The sequence below is a fragment of the Lepidochelys kempii genome, chromosome 9, assembly GCF_965140285.1.
Source record: "Lepidochelys kempii isolate rLepKem1 chromosome 9, rLepKem1.hap1, whole genome shotgun sequence".
Taxonomy (NCBI): domain Eukaryota; kingdom Metazoa; phylum Chordata; order Testudines; family Cheloniidae; genus Lepidochelys; species Lepidochelys kempii.
The window spans coordinates 100,046,244-100,065,751 of NC_136388.1; the positions used below are offsets into that span (position 1 = coordinate 100,046,244).

At 43.3% G+C, this 19,508-nt stretch overlaps 1 protein-coding gene across 5 annotated transcripts in view; it reads right to left on the bottom strand.

Annotated features, from left to right (window-relative positions):
* Nucleotides 1-13,478: 13,478 nt before the first annotated feature.
* The window catches only part of WDR44 (WD repeat domain 44), a 60,529-nt gene continuing 54,499 nt past the window's right edge, over nt 13,479-19,508 (bottom strand). For 4 of the 5 annotated variants that reach the window (XM_073358535.2, XM_073358534.2, XM_073358536.2 and 1 more), the window contains 3 exons: nt 17,256-17,383; nt 15,181-15,312; nt 13,479-14,628 (listed from right to left, as the gene is read on the bottom strand). In XM_073358535.2, the coding sequence (XP_073214636.1) occupies nt 14,534-14,628; nt 15,181-15,312; nt 17,256-17,383 (355 nt within the window). In that variant the 3' untranslated portion in view covers nt 13,479-14,533. The other variant, XM_073358537.2, reaches the window with a different exon arrangement.

Consider the following 19,508-nt stretch of genomic DNA (forward strand, 5'->3'; position numbering starts at 1 on the left):
GCAAAGAGGTGCCGCGCCTCTGCCCAGAGCAGGACATGCTGCCGAGAGCCATGCTGTTGTGTGAGCCCAGGGTACACTGGGGTTGGTACCCGTCTGCCCTGTGCTTGGCACGGACCAGCTCCAAGGTCTCCGCCTGGATCCCCGGCTCGCTCTATGCACAGGCCGGGGAGCTGTAGCCCTCTCCTCCCAGGATAGTAGAGATACAAGGTGGGAAAGAAGAGCTCGGTGGGGCTCGAAGGCTTCTCTGGCTCACCCCAAGAAACTGGCCCCAGAACCCATATTCCCTCCCGCCCCTGGCAGCTCTCCAGCATTCAGCCAGGACAGGTGTGCTTTACCGGTACAGGGCTCCAGTGTGATGGTGCAGTGCCTTCTGCTCATGGAGGTGCGAATGCACATGTGGTCGTGACACACTAGTGCTTTGATAACATGGGCTGTCCTCCAGTTTGCTGGGTAGGCCCCAAAAAAGAAAAAAGTAGGTGAAAGAAGGGTCCGCAGGGGCTCACTGCACTAATGTATTTCTAACCCTTCATCTAGGTTTGTATATCGTGTTAGGGGCTGTGACTGTAAAGGTGTAATAGATCCCCAGAGAAGGGGTGAGCTTGTATTTTCATCGGGTATGTCTTAAAAAATTGTATTTATTTTACCAAGCTGTGCTGATGTTAACATTTATATTTATGTTGTGTTTAGTTTATTGTGTCTGGGGCCTAGGGCTAAGACATATAATTAATATACAGTTAAGGATACGAAAAGTACCAAACCTGAACTGGATAGTTTTTCTGAGTGCAACTCTAGGGAGCTCACATGCTTGCTGCAGTGTTGTCATTTAAGCACAACTGAAGAGGATGTTCTCTGTTCCTGTATTCATATTACCAACCACTCCAGGTACAAAGGAATTATTTAGATTATCTGTAGGGGTCAAATGTGCAGCGATTATAGTTGAAATCATTGTAAACATTAGTAGTAACTTGTAAAGCATGCCCTCAATTGCTATTTGGCTTGTAAGCAGTTTGTTAAATGGGCAGGAAGTACCATTTCATAGGAAATACTCCTTTTGCTTTTCTGTGCTTGGAGGCTCTGGAAGGAAAAATGAGTGAAGAATGCACGCCCATTTGCTGATTCTCAGAGATGTTGTCCATGAGGTTTAGACAAACAGGGAGGTTGTTTAATGGCCTTTCAGCATTTTCAGAAGAGAAGGTTACCCCCCCTTGTGCAGTAACGGTGATCGGTGACAGTTGTTTACGTGGTGCCTTGTTCCATGCCGGTGTTGCTGATGTGGATCTCTCCATCAGTGCCGATGCTGTTGGAGGCACTGCTGGTGGCACTGCTGGTGGGGGCATGGGCCTTGGAGAAGACTGTGGTGCTGTCGTCTTCACCCGCATTGTCCAGGCCGTAAAGGAGGAGTTTGGCTTGTGTTTCCCTCTCGACGCCCTAACTTTCCCAGCAGAGGCCCTGGGGCAGTGCTGAGGTTCCTGGTGCATCAGAGGTATTCACTCTTAGGCTGGTCGGCACCAAAGATAGGGACCTTGCAGGAGATCATTTTCTTTTCAACAGTTCTCTCTGCTGGGACGAGGTCTCTCTTCTCCTTGTTTTCTTGGAGGAGTGAGTACTTGTTTCCAAAGATGATGTGCCCAGAGAGGCCCTGGCTAAGGGGGTCTGCTGTCTGGGGTAAGAAGTTGACGGAAGGGATTTCTCCATGAGAATAAGTTTCAAGCAGAGATCTCTATCCCATCTGGCTTTAGCTTTGAGGTTGCTGTAGTGAGTGCCTGTTTGTGGTATGTGTGACTCACCTAAGCAATGGACGCCGCCTGAGTGGCCATCAGAAATCAGCACAGCATCCTTGCACAAGGAACAGCTTTTGAAACCTGGTGAACCAGGCATGTTTTTAATGGTCCTCGCCGAGGTCATTTTTAAAACATAATAAAGGTTTGGTTTTTTTTTTTTAAAAGGAGAACAAAAAGATGTGACATATCTAAACAAGTAACCTACAAAAGCCTAACTAAAATAATTGTGTTTCTAATTATTTTTCCTAGGCTGTCTTTCGACACAGCTATGGAGCTCTGTCTCAGGCCGAGGACGGTTGAGAAGGAACCGAGGGGGTCGAGTTGTGAGCACACTGGTCAAGGCACCAACGGCACTGCAAGACAGCTACGATGCACATGTGGCCTCGATGGACACTGCTACCAAAAACCTCTGACCGACAGCACCGGGATGCCCCGACCCCGAAAGTGGAGCACCCACAGGGACACCCATCTCGAAGAAGAAATGGCCTTTTCTTTTTAACCTCCTCAAATGTAGAAAGTATTGAGGGAGAAATGGTGAACTTATGACAGACATATTTAGCATTTAAAATTTTTCCAGTAGCACAGGTGCTTAGCACCCATCAGCAGTCAGCTTTCCCCTTCCCCCCAGCGCCTTCTGCCCACTGCAGTCAGCTGTACCGTGGCATGCAAGAGGCTTGGGTTTGGGGTGGGGGAAGCAGACACGGGACACACTCTGGAGAGGGGGCGGAACTGGGTGGAGTGGGGGCAGGGCCTGGGGCTGAGTGGCAGTTGAGCACCCCCGGGGGAAAGGAGGAAGCTGGCTCCTATGTGCAGTAGAGTGTTCCCAGGCATACGTACATTCTTACGTAGAGGTTAGCTGTTACGTCAAAGCTCAGGAGGGCTGCTTTTGTACCGTAACCCTTGAGTGTCTGAAGTGTGTTGATCCAGTGTAACTTTGTTTGCAAAAATGAAAAGAAGGAGCACAACTCCTTGTGCTCTGGCACATGACTGGACAGGAAATCAGCACCACAGCATCCATAGTTCCTATAAAGGGAGGTGCCAAGTCTCTCGTGGAGTTATCAGCTAGGCATGAGGCCAGTTACTGAGCGTCAGCTCAGCTGCGCATCAGCTTCCTGCTGCAATTGGATTAAATAGTCCTTGAAGCTACAGGGAACAACGGGGCTGTCCTTTGGAGATGAAAATAACATAAGTGAAAGGGAAGAGATGGGGTGCGTTCTCCCACATGTGGCATCTTAGTGCAACGTGTTCCGAAGGTAACGCTCCCCCGGAAGGAATCAGCATGAGAATGGATAAGAGCTACAAGCATAATGGAACGCTACCATTGTGGACAAAAGACAGGAGAGTAGCAGAAACAACATGGAGCTACAGGGGCCCCTCAAAGGGGATGTACTTTTCAACCATCTAGGGAAAGGAATGGGGAAGACTGGCCATTGGTGAGAGCAACAACATAAGCAAGCAGGGAAGCGCAAAGAGGTCTCCACAGATCCGAGTGGCAAATCTCTCTGAAACTATTGACCCAACTGCTCCTGGCCTGCTGGGGGCAACCAAGAAAATCTCATACTCCAGATTTTCTGGTCTTTTCAAAATTTCCCTCCCAGTTTTCTCTGATGACCTGTGGACATTGATGTCATTCTGACATATGGCAGGATTAAAAATACAAATACATAGGAGCCAAACAAAATCTTTTAAACTTTCAAAATGTTAATGTATTTTTTTTGCAAAATAAATAAATTTGATGACTTTTTTGCCTTTTCTTCCCCTAAACCAACTCACAGAGTTATCAGAATGTTGGGGGGAAAAATCCACATTTTGATGAACGATTTTCATGAAAAAGTTTTGAAAACTTTTAATGAAAAATATGAAAAAAAAAAACCCTTGTGAAATGTGTTTCCATTTTTTCCAACCAGCTCCCCCTCCAGTCCTGCCGACGTGAGGAAACTTAGTCCCAAGAATGGCTCTCAAGTGTAACTCCTTTGCTGTCACCAAATTGCCTACCTTCCACACAGAATGGTGCCCTCTCATTTTTATTGGTGGGTACCATTTACATCAGGAGTTAAGCCTCATGGACTTCAGTCTATAGTGTGATTGCAGTGAATGAATCAGCCCCTCTGCATGGAAGTTTTCTGAAGGAACAATCTTTGTGCAACACTGGTTTTAGATCTATGTCACTGTGCACTGCATCCTGGGTTTGGGTCTTTGCTAGCTGAAAGCTACCCCCCACCCCAACGTCTTTGCTTGTTTAAAGCTTGCCCTGGTCAATGGGATGCTTGGATGCAGGAAAGCAGCCACTGGAATTAAAAAGTCTTCATATCTGATAAGTCGTCACCATCTGACAGCTGCTCAGGGACCATCAGAAATGGTGATCCTTGTCCAATTCTGTGTGGTATCTGTCTCTCAGAAACCACAATCCCAGTTGGCTCCTTTGCTGGTGACCTTGGCCCAGAAGCCAAGGGCTGAACGGGTCCTAGAGACCGATTTATTGAGGCCTGTTCCCGTCCCCAGAGATGGTCCCTACAGATTGAGGCCCAGTGACTGTACTGTGTGAGGAGCCTTGCCCTGCTGCTGCTTGGGCTCTCTCCCCCCTATGGACGTGTCCGGTGGGCTCTCCTTGAGGCAGCTTTCATGAGCACCAACAAAGAATTCGCTCCACAAGGGCTTTACATCATGTACAAAGCAGGTGCAAGTCCTCTGGATTTCTGCGAGGGCACAGGGGTCACACGAACAGCAGCGGCACTGGAGGTTGTGCTCCGTTTCCTAAAGGCTGTTTAATAAGGAATCCTGTCTTCCCCCCCTACTCTTGTTGCCAGTTCCTGAGGAGGGGGCAAATAGCAGTACGAGCGTGAAGGAGACAGGCAGAAACCCCCCACCTCCACCTCACCTATCTGCTGAAAACGTAGTGTTTACTGCATTACTTAGAACTATGAGGGGGAGAAATTCAGGCATTGCCCTGAGGGTTTGACTCCGTATGCTCCCTCCTTAGACAGGCCACCCTGTCCTTTGCTGCAGGGGCTCTCGGATACATTAAAGTGGATTCCTTTTTACCAATAGAAGACTTCTGTAACCTCCTTCGACCAGTGATTAACATACAGAATAACCCAGCACTGAAACTCTCAGACATTTACAGTCTCCCACCAGAGGCCTCCCAGGCCCGCCCAGTGGGGAAGCAAACAGGCCCTGCCCCTTAGTGCTCCTGCTTAACAAATACCAGAAGGAATGGATGTATGGCCCCAGCACAGAGCTGAGGCCCAGGACTCCTGAGTCTGCACCTGGCCCGGCCACACACTTCCTGGAGGACTTCACCTCTCCGTGCTTTAGTTAGTACTTCTTTCCCCCCACAGGGGTGTTGTGGATAAATTGATCCCTAGGGCAGGGACCGACTCTTGTTCTGTGTTTGTACAGTGCCTAGCCCAAGGGGGTCCTGGTCCATGGCTGGGCTGCTACTGCCATGCAAACAATAAATACAAGTGATAATCAATAGCTGTAAAGCACGTGTGGTTCATCCATGGGAAGGGATAAATGAGCGTCCAATATTTAGGCAGAGGGCCTTTTACTCACTTTGCTTCTCTAAGAGCATATATCTAGATTTCAAACAGGTTTCTCAGTATTTAGATACTGGAGGGTTTAAACCTTGTTTAGAAATAGGGGAAATCAGTGGAAAGTTAAAATTTAAGCAGTGAGTTGAGTTTAACCTTGAAAATCAAACTATCAAATGGACAAACCAGCACCTATTGATTTATATGGCAGCTGTCTGGAAATCATGAATACCTCATCAGTATGATCGTAGTCACATCACAGAGTCTAGCACAAATCCAGGGGGAATTACTTTTCAGTGATGTATAGTATGGCCTGCAACTGTCAATAGTAGCAGGGATGCAAGTCAAGACCATTCAGAAGCTCCAAGTTGTGTATAACAAATATTAAGCTTTGTTCCTTCTCTACCGAGCAAACAACCTAACCATTGCCTGCCTGTGCCATCAATGTAAGGAATGGTTGGCATCTTTGTTGATTCTAAGCTCGTAGCACCATCTACTGGAAACAAGCTTTGTTTCGACCCATCACTCTCACAGATCTTGGGAGACAGGCCAGTCCTCGCTTACAGACAGCCCCCCAACCTGAAGCAAATACTCATCAGTAACCACACACCAAAAACACTAACCCAGGAACCTATCCTTGCAACAAAGCCCGTTGCCAACTGTGTCCACATATCTATTCAGGGGACACCATCATAGGGCCTAATCGCATCAGCCACACTGTCAGAGGCTCGTTCACCTGCACATCTACCAATGGGATAGATGTCATCATGTGCCAGCAATGCCCCGAGCCATGTACATTGGCCAAACCGGACATCTCTACGTAAAAGAATAAATGGACACAAATCAGACGTCAAGAATTATAACATTCAAAGACGAGTTGGAGAACACTTCAATCTCTCTGGTCACTCGATTACAGACCTAAAAGTGGCAATTCTTCAACAAAAAAAACTTCAAAGACAGTCTCTAACGAGAGACTGCTGAATTGGAATTAATTTGCAAACTGGATACAATTAACTTAGGCTTGAATAAAGATGGGGAGTGGATGGGTCATTACACAAAGTAAAACTATTTCCCCATGTTTATTTCCCCCCCTCCCCCCCATTCCTCAGATGTTCCCCTCCTACTGTTCTTGTAAACTGCTGGAAATGGCCCACCTTGATTATCACTACAAAAAGGTTCTCCCCTCCCCACCCCGGCTCTCCTGCTGGTAATAGCTCACCTTACATGATCATTCTCGTTACAGTGTGTATGGTCATACCCATTGTTTCATGTTCTCTGTGTATATAAATCTCCCCACTGTATTTTCCAATGCATGCATCTGATGAAGTGAGCTGTAGCTCACGAAAGCTTATGCTCAAATAAATTGGTTCGTCTCTAAGGTGCCACAAGTCCTCCTGTTCTTTTTGTTTCTCCAGTAATTCTCATGCACAGACGCTACTGCTAGTTACCATCTGTATAAAATCTACAGATTATCCATGCAGATTATCTAGGCACACCAGCTATTGAAATGTTTTGTTTTTCTATAAGCCGAATCAGTGCCTAATTTATTACAAAAACTTCATAAAACTTGCCAAATAATTTAATTATTCAACCGTCAGCAGTAATGCTAGATGGTCAACTATTATTCAAATTTGCCAAGTTTCATGAAGTTTCTCTAATAAATTACACACTGATCCCCCCACCTTCTACAGCTCATCAATATTCACAAAAATACACACATTTCAAACAAAAATTGAGTAGAATATTCACTAATAACTTATGTCTGGCTCTGAACCTCACCCGTGCAGATCATTTAAATAGTTACCCTAGAAACATACAGCCAGTCTGCTTTCCTCCTTCTGCAAGACACAATAAATGAAAAGTTTCAGAGTAGCAGCCGTGCTAGTCTGTAATCGCAAAAAGAAAAGGAGGACTTGTGTACTCTAAGGTGCCACAAGTACCCCTTTTCTTTTTAAGAAATGAAAAGACGCATACACAGGTCTTTGGTGCCTCTAGTAATTATATCCAATTTAATGCTTTCCCTTGTATTTTCTAATACGTTGCTGCTTAGAATAAGTAAGCTGGAACTTAGTTGTCATGTGGTTAGGGACAGCGCTCAGTGCACTGTGAATATTACTGGGATGCAAATAATAAATCATGGCAATGTGAGAAGTCCCATGGCTGTCAACAAGAGACAGTGCAGGCTTACAGACAACATACCTGTGATACAGGCGAAGGGCTTTGTGTTCAGCCATAAGGGGCTGTAGCTTTCTTAGATTGTATTCAGTGCAAAGGATGATATTTTAAGCCTGTCCTGTTCACACACCAAACTGTGCTAGCCTATAAACTGACAGGGAAAGGCGAGAGTCAGGGCATCTGAGACACAGACATGTTTGCATGGAGCTTAAGAGATCAGACTGGGCTTGTGCTTTAAAGACCTGGCATCGTGGAAGGAGAAATCCTACTATTCGTCACTCAAACAGCAATCCAAATTGGGGCACTATCCTACATTTGATCAGGAGAAGGACAGTGACTGGACAAACTAGACTCACCTGAAACACACACAGACACTCTGGATGGAGTTTAGTTTCTCAGCTACTTAGAGTTTAGGACAAGTTTTTGTCTACATTGATTTAGTTATTTTCTTCTGTATACATGTTTCTTTGGGTAAGGAGCTTCCTGGTTACATTGTCCCATTGTTTCCTTATACTCCCCATCTGTTGTCACCTGTCTGAGTTTGTAAGTTCTTTGGGGGGCAAGGACTGTCTTTTTGTTCTGTGGTTGTACAGCAACAAGCACAACGGGGTCCTGGGGCTAATATAACAAATAATATTGGGTAAATAGTATTCCTTTGCATTACCATCCACCCTGTGAGGATAAAACTATTTAAAAGGAAAGAACAAACAACCTAATTCATCCACACCCTTGAAATCTCTCTATGATTAATGCACAGGAGCAGCATGTTCCCATCCAGCCGTGAACATCTGGGAAGTGAGTGGATGGTGGCAACAGTTTCCTCTCCAGGAGTTGCCTGGTTACAGGCACCTTCTGCTGTGGAAGAGGCACCCATGGCTCCTGAATGCTCAATAGCGTAACACGCTTTCTCCACTAGAATAGAGGCGGGTCCTAAATCAGCCATAGCAAAATGCAAGTGCTTCTCAGTTCAAAGGTTGTGAAAACCCAGATCCTGCTCCAGGCTACCCTGTTAACATTACTCAGACAACGTGAATTCTTTTCTCTAACGCTACACTCGTTGGGAGTGATGGTGGCCGCTGAAAGACAATAGAAGTGTTAGAGAAACATGCACCTTTGCCACCCGCTCGAGCTGCCGCGTAAAGCCTGCCCTCTGATTGGGAGGCAGTAGGCAAAAGCCATGGCCTAAAGGTAGGAGCTGGTTGCAGCAGAGATGGAGAGGGGACTTGGTGTTCTAGAATCTGTGATCAAGCTGGCTTGTTCAACTGATTCTTCGGAGGGGCGAGCTCGTCTTTTCTTTGCAGGGATTTCCTCTGAGTACAAGTTCTTTCCCACAAGGATGATTCCCCTCCTCCTCCATCCATTTCTCGTGATTTGTTTGGCTTGACAGGGAGGAGTTGAGAGTTGCCATTTTTAGGTGGGATTTTGCCTGCACAACTGATCCCACTGCTGATGAAAGAAAGCGAGTTAGTCTGTTGGCAGAGATGTATGTCATGGGAGGAAGACCTCAGGAATGACAGGAAGTGCCTCCTTGTCAGCTTCTCAGATGCCTCAGATACCCTCACACTGCTGAGGGAGGCCAGATTACTTCTGCCTGAGGTGCTGGTACACTCCATAACTCTGTGGTGCTGAGGCGAAGAGCAGAGGCCTGAAGGGACAAAACTGTACGTTATTTTGCTGGTGTACATTGTAGCCAAGTACTCAGCGATCCACCAACTTCAGGCAGTGTGAAGATGAGTAGCTCTGATATTTATTAGTTCTCTGATTGGTGCCCCAATCTTGCATGTAGGTGCTACTCTGTGCCGAGCACTGTACAGAGGACAGGCCCAGCCCTGTTTAAGATGCAGCAACGGGTATGGATGTAGGAAGGAACAGGGACAAGAGAACAAGGGAAAAAACAAAGGCATAAGGCATAAACAGACTGGATGTGGGCACAGCTTGGTGGTAACAAGCCGTGTGTTTTTTTCTTTTAAATTGATGTACCTAAACTATTCAAAGAATCTCAACATAGTTCAGAAACCATGAGAGCTGAACCTAACAATCTCACTTACTGTAGATATATAGCAATGAATGCAAAATTAAAAGGTGTCTGGTGTCTGATGAGACTGTCTCAATCAGAAATAGTCTGTTTGAGAGAGTCTATTTCGCTTACTACCAGATACTGGATAATTAAAGATAGCTGTAATCAGTGATTTTTATGAAGGGGTATTAAATACTTTACTTAAGTTTGATGTGCTCCATGACTCTCTAATGGCATCAGCAGCAGCTAAGGAGAAAAATGAATGTTTGATTCATCAAATTCCAAAGTGTTTTAACTACAACCCAATCACGTTAAAATTCCTCCTCCAGATCTTTAAGGAAAGATGGAGACTTAAAGAGTTAGAAGGTTTGAAGTGGTTTGTGCAGATCAGCTTTGGTTCTCAGGCATGAGAATAAGTAACTTAAAAAGAATCAGTTCCTCACTTGTTGCTAGATATTGCTCAGTGGGATTACATGTACAAATGGCTAAGACATATTGGCAAGGAGAAGCCAAGATGCTGAGGAACTATTCACCTCCAGTTGCTGGATGATGGGAGACTGAAAAAAATCACCTATTTCCCTTAAGTTTGCAGCACGTGGTTATTTAGAAATCCAAGCAAATGAGGTTATAAGTAGATGTGGAAAGTAAAGTTAGCAACACTGTTTCAGTTACGAGCTGTCCAACAGAGCTGGTCAGGGATTTTCTGACTAAATGCTTTTTTGTCAAGAAAAGCAGATTCATCAAAACAAACCGGTGGAGGGAAAAGGCCAGTTCAACAAATCTCCCAGTTAGAACATCAACGTTTTAAAATGGCAGAAATGGAACATTTAGCCTTTTATCAAAACATTTTTTGATTTGAGGAGACGGTGTTTTGACATTTTAATTAACACATACTAAGGTGGTTAAATTTTAAAAAAAGATCAAAACTGAAACAAGATTTCATTTGTCCCAAGCTGAAATATTTTGGATTATCACCAGCTTGTGCAAGGTTTCAATATATTGATTTTTCCCTCTGATTCAGGACAGGAGCAATTTTCAAAATGTCAAAAATTCTTGCAGGACAAGAATCTGTTCCCTGCTCATGTCTAGTCTTTGAGCAATACTGAAACATAGGGACTAAGGAAGCACTTTATCCTCCTCTTTTATTTACCTGTAATGACCAAGGTCAGCCTTTAACTAGATGGCTTTTTGCTTGCACTACAGCTGAAGATGCATGAATGAGCTCCCTCCACATGAACCACTCTTCCCTGGTCATCCAGTAAAGTTGCTGGAATTAAAGGGCTGCAGCAACTTAGCAAGGACAGGCTCCCTAAAGGAGGAGACTCTGTCAGTGGTGCATTCCTCTTCCTACGGTGATCACATCTGGGTAACATGCTTGATGACGTATAACACTACAGTTAGAGAAGTGAGCAAGTGGATTTTGGTATTCATATACTGCCAAAACATACAAGCTATGGAAAATCTAGTAGAATCTAAGTTGTCACAGACTAAGTCCAGTATCTAGCTACAGGAAGCAAAACTGTCTAGTAGAACAGAGTGTGTATTCACCCTCTTAAGTACAGTGGCTCCTCATTTCATTTTAGGAATTACAAGCTGCGGCTTTCTTCATGTTCTTCAGGTTTCCCTCAAATTATTAAGAAACTGTAGTGGAAAAGACCAGAATAAATAATACCCACTAAGAACATCCTAACTTAAGATGGCTTTTAGCTGGTCTACATTACCCAAGTACTTTTCCAAAGAGATTCAAGTAGTTGGTGAATTGAGGCATTTGCCCTAGTTAGCTTAACAGATACTAATCCTACAATAAAAAATTACCTCACCCACCTTGTCTCATGCTCCTTTAGCAAGGGAGTTACTGTATAAACACCAGATTTTTAACCACCTTGCTACTTACTTTCTCTCAGCTTGGTTTGCCAGTAGAACAAAGTTATCTAGTGAGTTGAAATGCTAGTAGGGAACTCAACAATCAACTGCCTTTCTGCTAATGTTTGAACTGGTCAAAGGGATAGAAAGAGAAACTGTCAGGGCAGATTGGCATCCCGCTGTTTGCATGATAGGCAGGTTTGGCAGGATTTCTGGATACTGACATCAGAGCTTGCACTGAAGAAAAGACAACATAAACCAACAGGTTTCAGAGCAGCAGCCGTGTTAGTCTGCAGCCGCAAAAAAGAAAAGGAGGACTTGTGGCACCTTAGAGACTAACCCATTTATTGGAGCATAAGCTTTCGTGAGCTACAGCGTCCGATGAAGTGAGCTGTAGCTCACGAAAGCTCATGCTCCAATAAATGGGTTAGTTTCTAAGGTGCCACAAGTCCTCCTGTTCTTTTTATAAACCAACATGTTAGGTTTGTAGGAAGCCTGGCTTGGGCGTGTAAGGTTTAGTAATAAAATGCAGCTGCTCTTTGCTGAATGGGGTTTACAAGTGGACACTAGGCACTTGCATTCCTGCATTTACACCCAAAGTTCTGCTCTAAATGTGGTTCGTCCATATTTACCCACCACATCCCCCCTCAGAGGGCAGCTGGCTAATGTTCAGCGCCCCGGCAAATTCACGTCTCACCCTTGGCCACCAGATTTAATGAAAAAAATGTCCATATTTAAATCACATAGTCAACGTGAGCTGGTGCCAGAGCTTAGCCCTGCATAGGAAACAACGTGGGGGTGGCAGCGGCAGGGTGGCAATCCAGGGAGATTGCAAAAGCCAGCTGTGCAGAGGGATGACCAATACCTGGAGTAAGGCGGATAAAAGTTCCTGGGGGAGTTTCCCTCCAGAGGTGCCTACCAAACGTGCTGCACCTGCTTCTAGTAGCTGAACCCCCTCTCAGGCAGTTGGAAGCAGCTATCAAATCCCCCCTCATTCTTCTCTTCTGCAGGCTAAACAATCCCAGCTCCCTCAGCCTCTCCTCATAACTCATGTGTTCCAGACCCCTAATCATTTTTGTTGCCCTTCGCTGGACTCTCTCCAATTTATGCACATCCTTCTTGTAGTGTGGGGCCCAAAACTGGACACAGTACTCCAGATGAGGCCTCACCAATGTCGAATAGAGGGGAACGATCACGTCCCTCGATCTGCTCGCTATGCCCCTACTTATACATCCCAAAATGCCATTGGCCTTCTTGGCAACAAGGGCACACTGCTGACTCATATCCAGCTTCTCGTCCACTGTCACCCCTAGGTCCTTTTCCGCAGAACTGCTGCCGAGCCATTCGGTCCCTAGTCTGTAGCTGTGCATTGGGTTCTTCCGTCCTAAGTGCAGGAGCCTGCACTTATCCTTATTGAACCTCATCAGATTTCTTTTGGCCCAATCCCCCAATTTGTCTAGGTCCCTCTGTATCCTATCCCTGCCCTCCAGCGTATCAACCACTCCTCCCAGTTTAGTATCATCTGCAAGTGCACTTATCCCAAGTGACCGCGTCTTGAAGGCAAACCCAATGCCACAGCATGTCTCCCATATTAGCATTTAGTAAACAGGGATGTCAGAAGCAGTGATTTCTTTATGATAGTCCTTTTCATCTATCAGCTTCCTTGCTTAAGATACTGCCTCCAATATTAACTTCAGTCAAACTGTGATCATACTCACCGCAGCAGCAGTGGCAAAGTAGAAATAAGAAATTGGAGCAATTAAAGTATGCAGTTTCCTTTTCTTTATGGCTTTCCCATTCCTTTCCCCATGCTACTACAAATGTCAAGACTTCATGAATTTCTCATAAGGGAAGTGTGTGTATGGATCATGCAATAACTCTTAACACAGTCTCCACCTAATACCCATTTCCAGTTCCCTACTGCTTCTTTCAAGAAGAAAACTGAAATTACCATTTAAAATCAGAGGAGGAAAAAAAAAATCAGGGAGAGTGGAGTGGACAAGTGAACGACTAAACAAAAAGATTTTGATCTGAGAAAAACAGGTGGAAACTGTATTAAGGCAAAGAGGCAAACATACAAAATATCTGAAAATAATGATATTTTCCAAGTATTTGTGACCAATTTTAATGATACATCTTTGTTCTCTGTAACAATTTTAACCATCAATAACATTTCATGGGTTATGTTGCCCAGAACGTTATTTCATTGGTACATTATATGAATATTTACAAAGACTTTCAAATTCAGTAGCTCTAAACAAAAAGACAACTTAAAACTTTTTTAAACTACAATGCTTAAAAAAATATGTAAACAGTTTATTTTACATTGTTGTAAAATATAAGAATTGTTTCTAATGCAGCTTAATTTTAGGTGAGCATAGCATGATGCTCGTGAATAAGGAATGAGAGAATTCTTTACATAGAAATATTGTGCTCCAGTGTGCAAAATTATATATATATATATATATATATATATATATATATATATATATATATATATATAAATAAAGGAATCTAAATCCACAATTAAAAGACAACAAAAATTTTCACATGTCCTGAAAGTTGAGAAATTTATAAAAAACATTTAACACATGGTTGCTGATCCATTAGAAACTTGCATAACTTAGATATTCTGAACCATAACTACCGCAAATTCAAAATAGATCACCTTTCTTAGAAATGGAACTTTGTGCAAAGAGATTGCTTTTTATTTTCAAGCTAGACCATTTAGCATTTTTTAAAATTTATTTTCCCCTCCCCCATCAAGTGGCCATAAGCACCACTAAATAAATTAACTCCTGATCTATGTTCAATTTAGTGCATGTAACCAGAAAGGCACACACATGTGTGAATATATTAACATATTTTCATGCAGAAATCTGTGCATGTTCACAATTATGTAGCAAAACAATGGTATTTAGAAAACGTTGAGCCTATTTGTTTGGCAAGGTTATTATTACACATTCCTTTCTACTCTACAAGCCCAGGTGTTAATAGGTTGAGACTGCTTCCCAAGAGGTCTGATAACTGAGTAGCTTTAAAATAATGATTTTAAACTAAATCAGCCCATGATGCTATTACAGTAGATACTTTGCTTCTGTCCATGTCATCTGTGGAATTTTACTTCCAGGGTACCATATTTTAATGCTATCAGCTACAAATAATTAAGATACATTTTTCTTTTTGTTAATGAAGACTTTGATAGCTCCAGTAAAGTCAGCCGATAAAAGCACTTCTGTGTGATCAGTCTTCAAAGCACCTTAAGCGAAAAGAAATAATTTAGTTGATTTTAAAAGAAAACTGCTTATTAAAACAAAGCTACCAATTGTAATGAAAGACCAGCTACAACATATCTTCAACTGAAGACCAGGTACAACATACCTTGTCCTCTCCATATTCCCCATTTGTTATAGTCAGCAGTTGCCTCTTGTTATTTGCCAAGATCATAAGCTCTCTTTGGGTAAGCAACAGTCTTTTTGTTATGGGTTTGTACAGCCACCTACCACAATGGGGCCCCATTGTCCTCAGTCTGAATGGAAAAAAATGCATCTTCCTAACGGGGACTGGATGACCGTGATATGTTCCTAATGAGGAACTTGGGATTCTTCTCATCTGCACACTGCTAAACAGCTTCTACAGAGTAATAGTTTAATATATCTATTAAAGCACCTCATTAAAAAATGTCCATACCAACAGATGAACTACAATTTTCCTCAAGAACATTCTGACCAGTCATTTATACACTGTGGATCAAATCTGGCTTCTAATCTTTCTGGCTGGTACCAAATACAGGTGGACAGCAGCAACCTACCAGAAGGTATAGTGTCTGATGCTTCAGGATCATCTCCCTTGCTTTCAGTTTCTTGTTTTTCAGAGGTTTCCAATGATACCATCAAGCTGGGGTTTGGGGCAAAAATTGCTGATGTGACAACGGCATTGTGTGCTAAAGAAAGAGGGGAAAATACATTTTAAGATTTATTCATGTCAAGAAACATCAATTTTCTAAAATACAGCTGTGTAAATACAGTAAAAAAACCCAAGAATTTCAGAGTGCCCAAAAAGAAAAGGAGGACTTGTGGCACCTTAGAGACTAAACAATTTATTTGAGCATAAGCTTTCGTGAGCTACAACTCACTTCATTGGATGCATTCAGTGGAAAATACAGTGAGGAGATTTATATACACACAGAACATGAAAAGATGGGTGTTTACCACATAACAGAACCACTAACCCAGGAACCTATCCTTGCAACAAAGCCCGTTGCCAACTGTGTCCAAATATCTGTTCAGGGGACACCATCATAGGGCCTAATCACATCAACCACACTATCAGAGGCTCGTTCACCTGCACATCCACCAATGTGATATATGCCATCATGGGCCAGCAATGCCCCTCTGCCATGTACATTGGCCAAACTGGACAGTCTCTACATAAAAGAATAAATGGACACAAATCAGATGTCAAGAATTATAACATTAATAAACCAGTCGGAGAACACTTCAATCTTTCTGGTCACTCGATTTCTGACCTAAATGTGGCAATTCTTCAACAAAAAGACTTCAAACACAGACTCCAACAAGAGACGGCTGAATTGGAATTAATTTGCAAATTGGATACAATTAACTTAGGCTTGAATAGAGACTGGGAGTGGATGAGTCATTACACAAAGTAAAACTACTTCCCCATGTTTATTCTCCTCAGACCTTCTTGTCAACCGCTGGAAATGGCCCACCTTGATCATCACGACAAAAGGTTTTCTCTCCCCTCCTTGCTTTGCTGCTGGTAATAGCTCACCTTAAGTGATCACTCTCCTTACAGTGTGTATGGTAACACCCATTGTTTCATGTTCTCTGTGTATATAAATCTCCCCACCACATTTTCCACTGAATGCATCCGATGAAGTGAGCTGTAGCTCACGAAAGCTTATGCTCAAATAAATTGGTTAGTCTCTAGGGTGCCACAAGTACTCCTTTTCTTTTTGTGAATACAGACTAACACGGCTGCTACTCTGAAACCTGTCAGAGTGCCCAAGTAGCTTAATGTAAGCTGAACTAAGTCATCTGCATTTTCAGGGAATTCTGGAGCTAGGCAGGGAATACTGTTGACATCTTAAAAATCTGAGGAAATAAAATGTCTCTGTAGGCACCCATCCCATTAATTAAGATGCACAATGTGAATGATTGCCCAGACAGAACAACATATATACAAGAAACTCCTCTTACTTTAACTCCCCTCCCGACCAAGATGTCTGGGGGGAGAGGGAGAAGATGGGTATTTTGCTGCTCTTACTTTCTTTATATTGATGTCATGTTTTCTTATTTTAAGGAGAGGCAAGTTACAAAGCTTAAAGTTTGAAAACAAAATGAATTACTTAGAGTCAACTTGCTATTTCCATACAATAGAAACCCCTGGGATTTTAAATGAATTAGACACCAAGCAACACATTCTTCAATGTTGATGACCCTACAGTTCTACAACTGAGCAAATAGCTCTGCTGACCTGCATGAATTATTATTGTGCATCTAGAAAACTAAGTCCAGACCCTGACTGAAGTTGGATTGACCCTTACGGATTATTTGAAAAATTTAAATCCATCTCTTATCACGCCACTTATTCAGTTGTACTTAGTCAAATATTCTGAAGGGTCTCTTCAGCTCTGCAAGCGAAAAGTTTCATTATGAACAACGCTCAAAAGTTACATAGTACATTTTGCTTCTATAAACTTAATGCTTGTTATATTAGGTTAATGAAATCTGTGTGACTTTCCTTACAGTTTTTAATTGTTGCGGGCAAAAGTAAAAGCCAAAAGACATTAAAAACATTCAATCCCTAAAACTGTACAAGTTTAGATAAAAAACAAAATATATAAAAGATCCAGTAACTTACCTTTAATGCCTTCCCAGAAGTCATTACGATCTCTCCTTACTGAAGTAAACTTGCTTAAGTCATGGTAGGTGCTCCAGATATATACATATTTATCTTCTGAGCCACTTACAATGTAAGTAAAATCATGGCTGAAGATACAAAAGACAAAGACTTATTCCCTTAATCTTTGGCTCTTCCACTCAGCACACTGCATTGTTTTCCTGAAAAGGACATGAAATCGCAGAAGAGCATACACCTTTCTGTTCGTCTAGTCCAGAACAGAAATCAGAAATTATTCCAATACCATCTATAAAGCTAGTTACCAGTCAAATCATAAGAAATACATCCTATCAGCAGCTGGATTGTAACAGGTGATTAGACCTGAATCCAGAAAAGGATTTGGACACTAGAACAGTAAGGAACTAATGTAAGCAACAGTGGAAAAAACAAGTTACAATCAAAGTAGCTCCTTTGCTTCAATGGCAACCTTCACAGCCACCTAAAACAAGAAACCCGGAGTCTAAAGCCAGGTCTACCCTGCAAACTTAAAATCGATAGAACTACATCGCTTGGGGGTGTGAAAAATCCACCCCCCTGAGCGACATGGTTATACCCACCTAACCCCGGTGTAGACAGCGCTATGTCGACAAGAGAGCTTCTCCTCTTGATGTAGCTACTGTCCCTCGGGGAGGTGGATTAAGTACGCCAGTGGGAGCAGCTCTCCCCTGGGCGTAATAGTAGCTTCACTGCAGCTTTTTAAGTGTAGCCCGGCCCTAAAATCAGCCGTCCACTCGCCTTCGAGGCACAGTGACAGGTATCTAGCCACCCTCCTCTGCGCAAAATGCTCTCCAGCAGCTGACGATGGCAGCTGCAAAGAAATTACTCTCCCGCTGCTACTGCAACTGCAGGGGATTACACAATCCTAGTTCACTACATTCAGTGGGAGGAAATTCATTCATACAAAAACACAGTCCTGTTTTTCTTCTGCTTCTGGCTGCAACCTGAAATAAGCACCTTTTAAGATACACAGTGACAGTGCAGCCTATCATACAATATAGATATTCATGATCTGTCAAACAGACCAATACCTAGAAGCACAAATTTTGTGTACGAAAGGTTGCAAAAATTACAGACATTTGAGAAATAGTTATGTGATCATATGATGAAGACTGTCATAATGCAGCCTTTTTTAAAGCCTGGCTTGACAAAGCCCTGGCTGGGATGATTTAGTTGGGGTTGGTCCTGCTTTGATTGGGGGTTGGACTAGATACCTCCCGAGGTCTCTTCCAAGCCTAATCTTCTGTGATTCTATGATATACAAAACGGGCTCAGTCAAGGGAGTACAAGCAATTCCTAACCAGAGTACTGAACTGTGCTACCCCTCTATTCCTGCTGCATAGTTTTGGATTTTAAATGTAAGCGTATTTAAACGTCACACAATGTACGGGCTTGGTAGCATGAACATCTCAGCTTTGGGAACTTCATTCATCCCCCTGCTGCCACCACCACAAGGGGACACCTATTATTTTTGTACAGATGTGCACCTTTGACATAAGATAAGAATCCCAGCGCAGATTTTGGGCTAAGCAGCTATTCAAACCTACCCCCCTTCTCAGGTATAAGAACATAAGAATGGCCAGACCTGGTCAGACCAATGGTCCATCTAGCCAGGTATCCTGTCTAATGACAGTGGCCAATGCCAGGTGCTTTAAGGGGAATGAACAGGTCACCCATCAAGTGATCCATCTCTTGTCGTCTAGTCCCAGCATCTGGCAGTCGCTGGGATGGGCTCTGCAACTTGCCTGGCCTGACTACCATGTATGATACATGTAAAGGCCCCCTTTCTTCTTCCTTCAAGCTCCCCAGTTTTTTTTTTTTAGCAGAAAACTGACACCTCTATGCCTGAGCGGAGTCAGAAGCTCAAAGGAGCTTAGTCAGAGAGAGTATATTATACTTACTGGGCCAAATACTCCTCCCCTCACCAATGCAATATGAGGTGGGGGAAGAAAAGGAGAATTTCCCCCACCTGAGAAATGGAAGCAACTCGCTGATGGACGCACCAATAGTAGTGATCAAGAGCCTTTTGCTTCCCTACAACAGATGGGGAAGGAAGAACCAAGACATCAACAGCCACCAAGAGATTTTCTTCATTAAACGAAGGAACACCTCAGAGAGCCTCTCTAAGTACAGTGCTTATTCCAGCCCTAGAGCTTTCCTAGCTTCTGTGTGAGGCTTCTGGAGCCTGTGGCGTGCCAGCTGTAGAAGCAATTATGG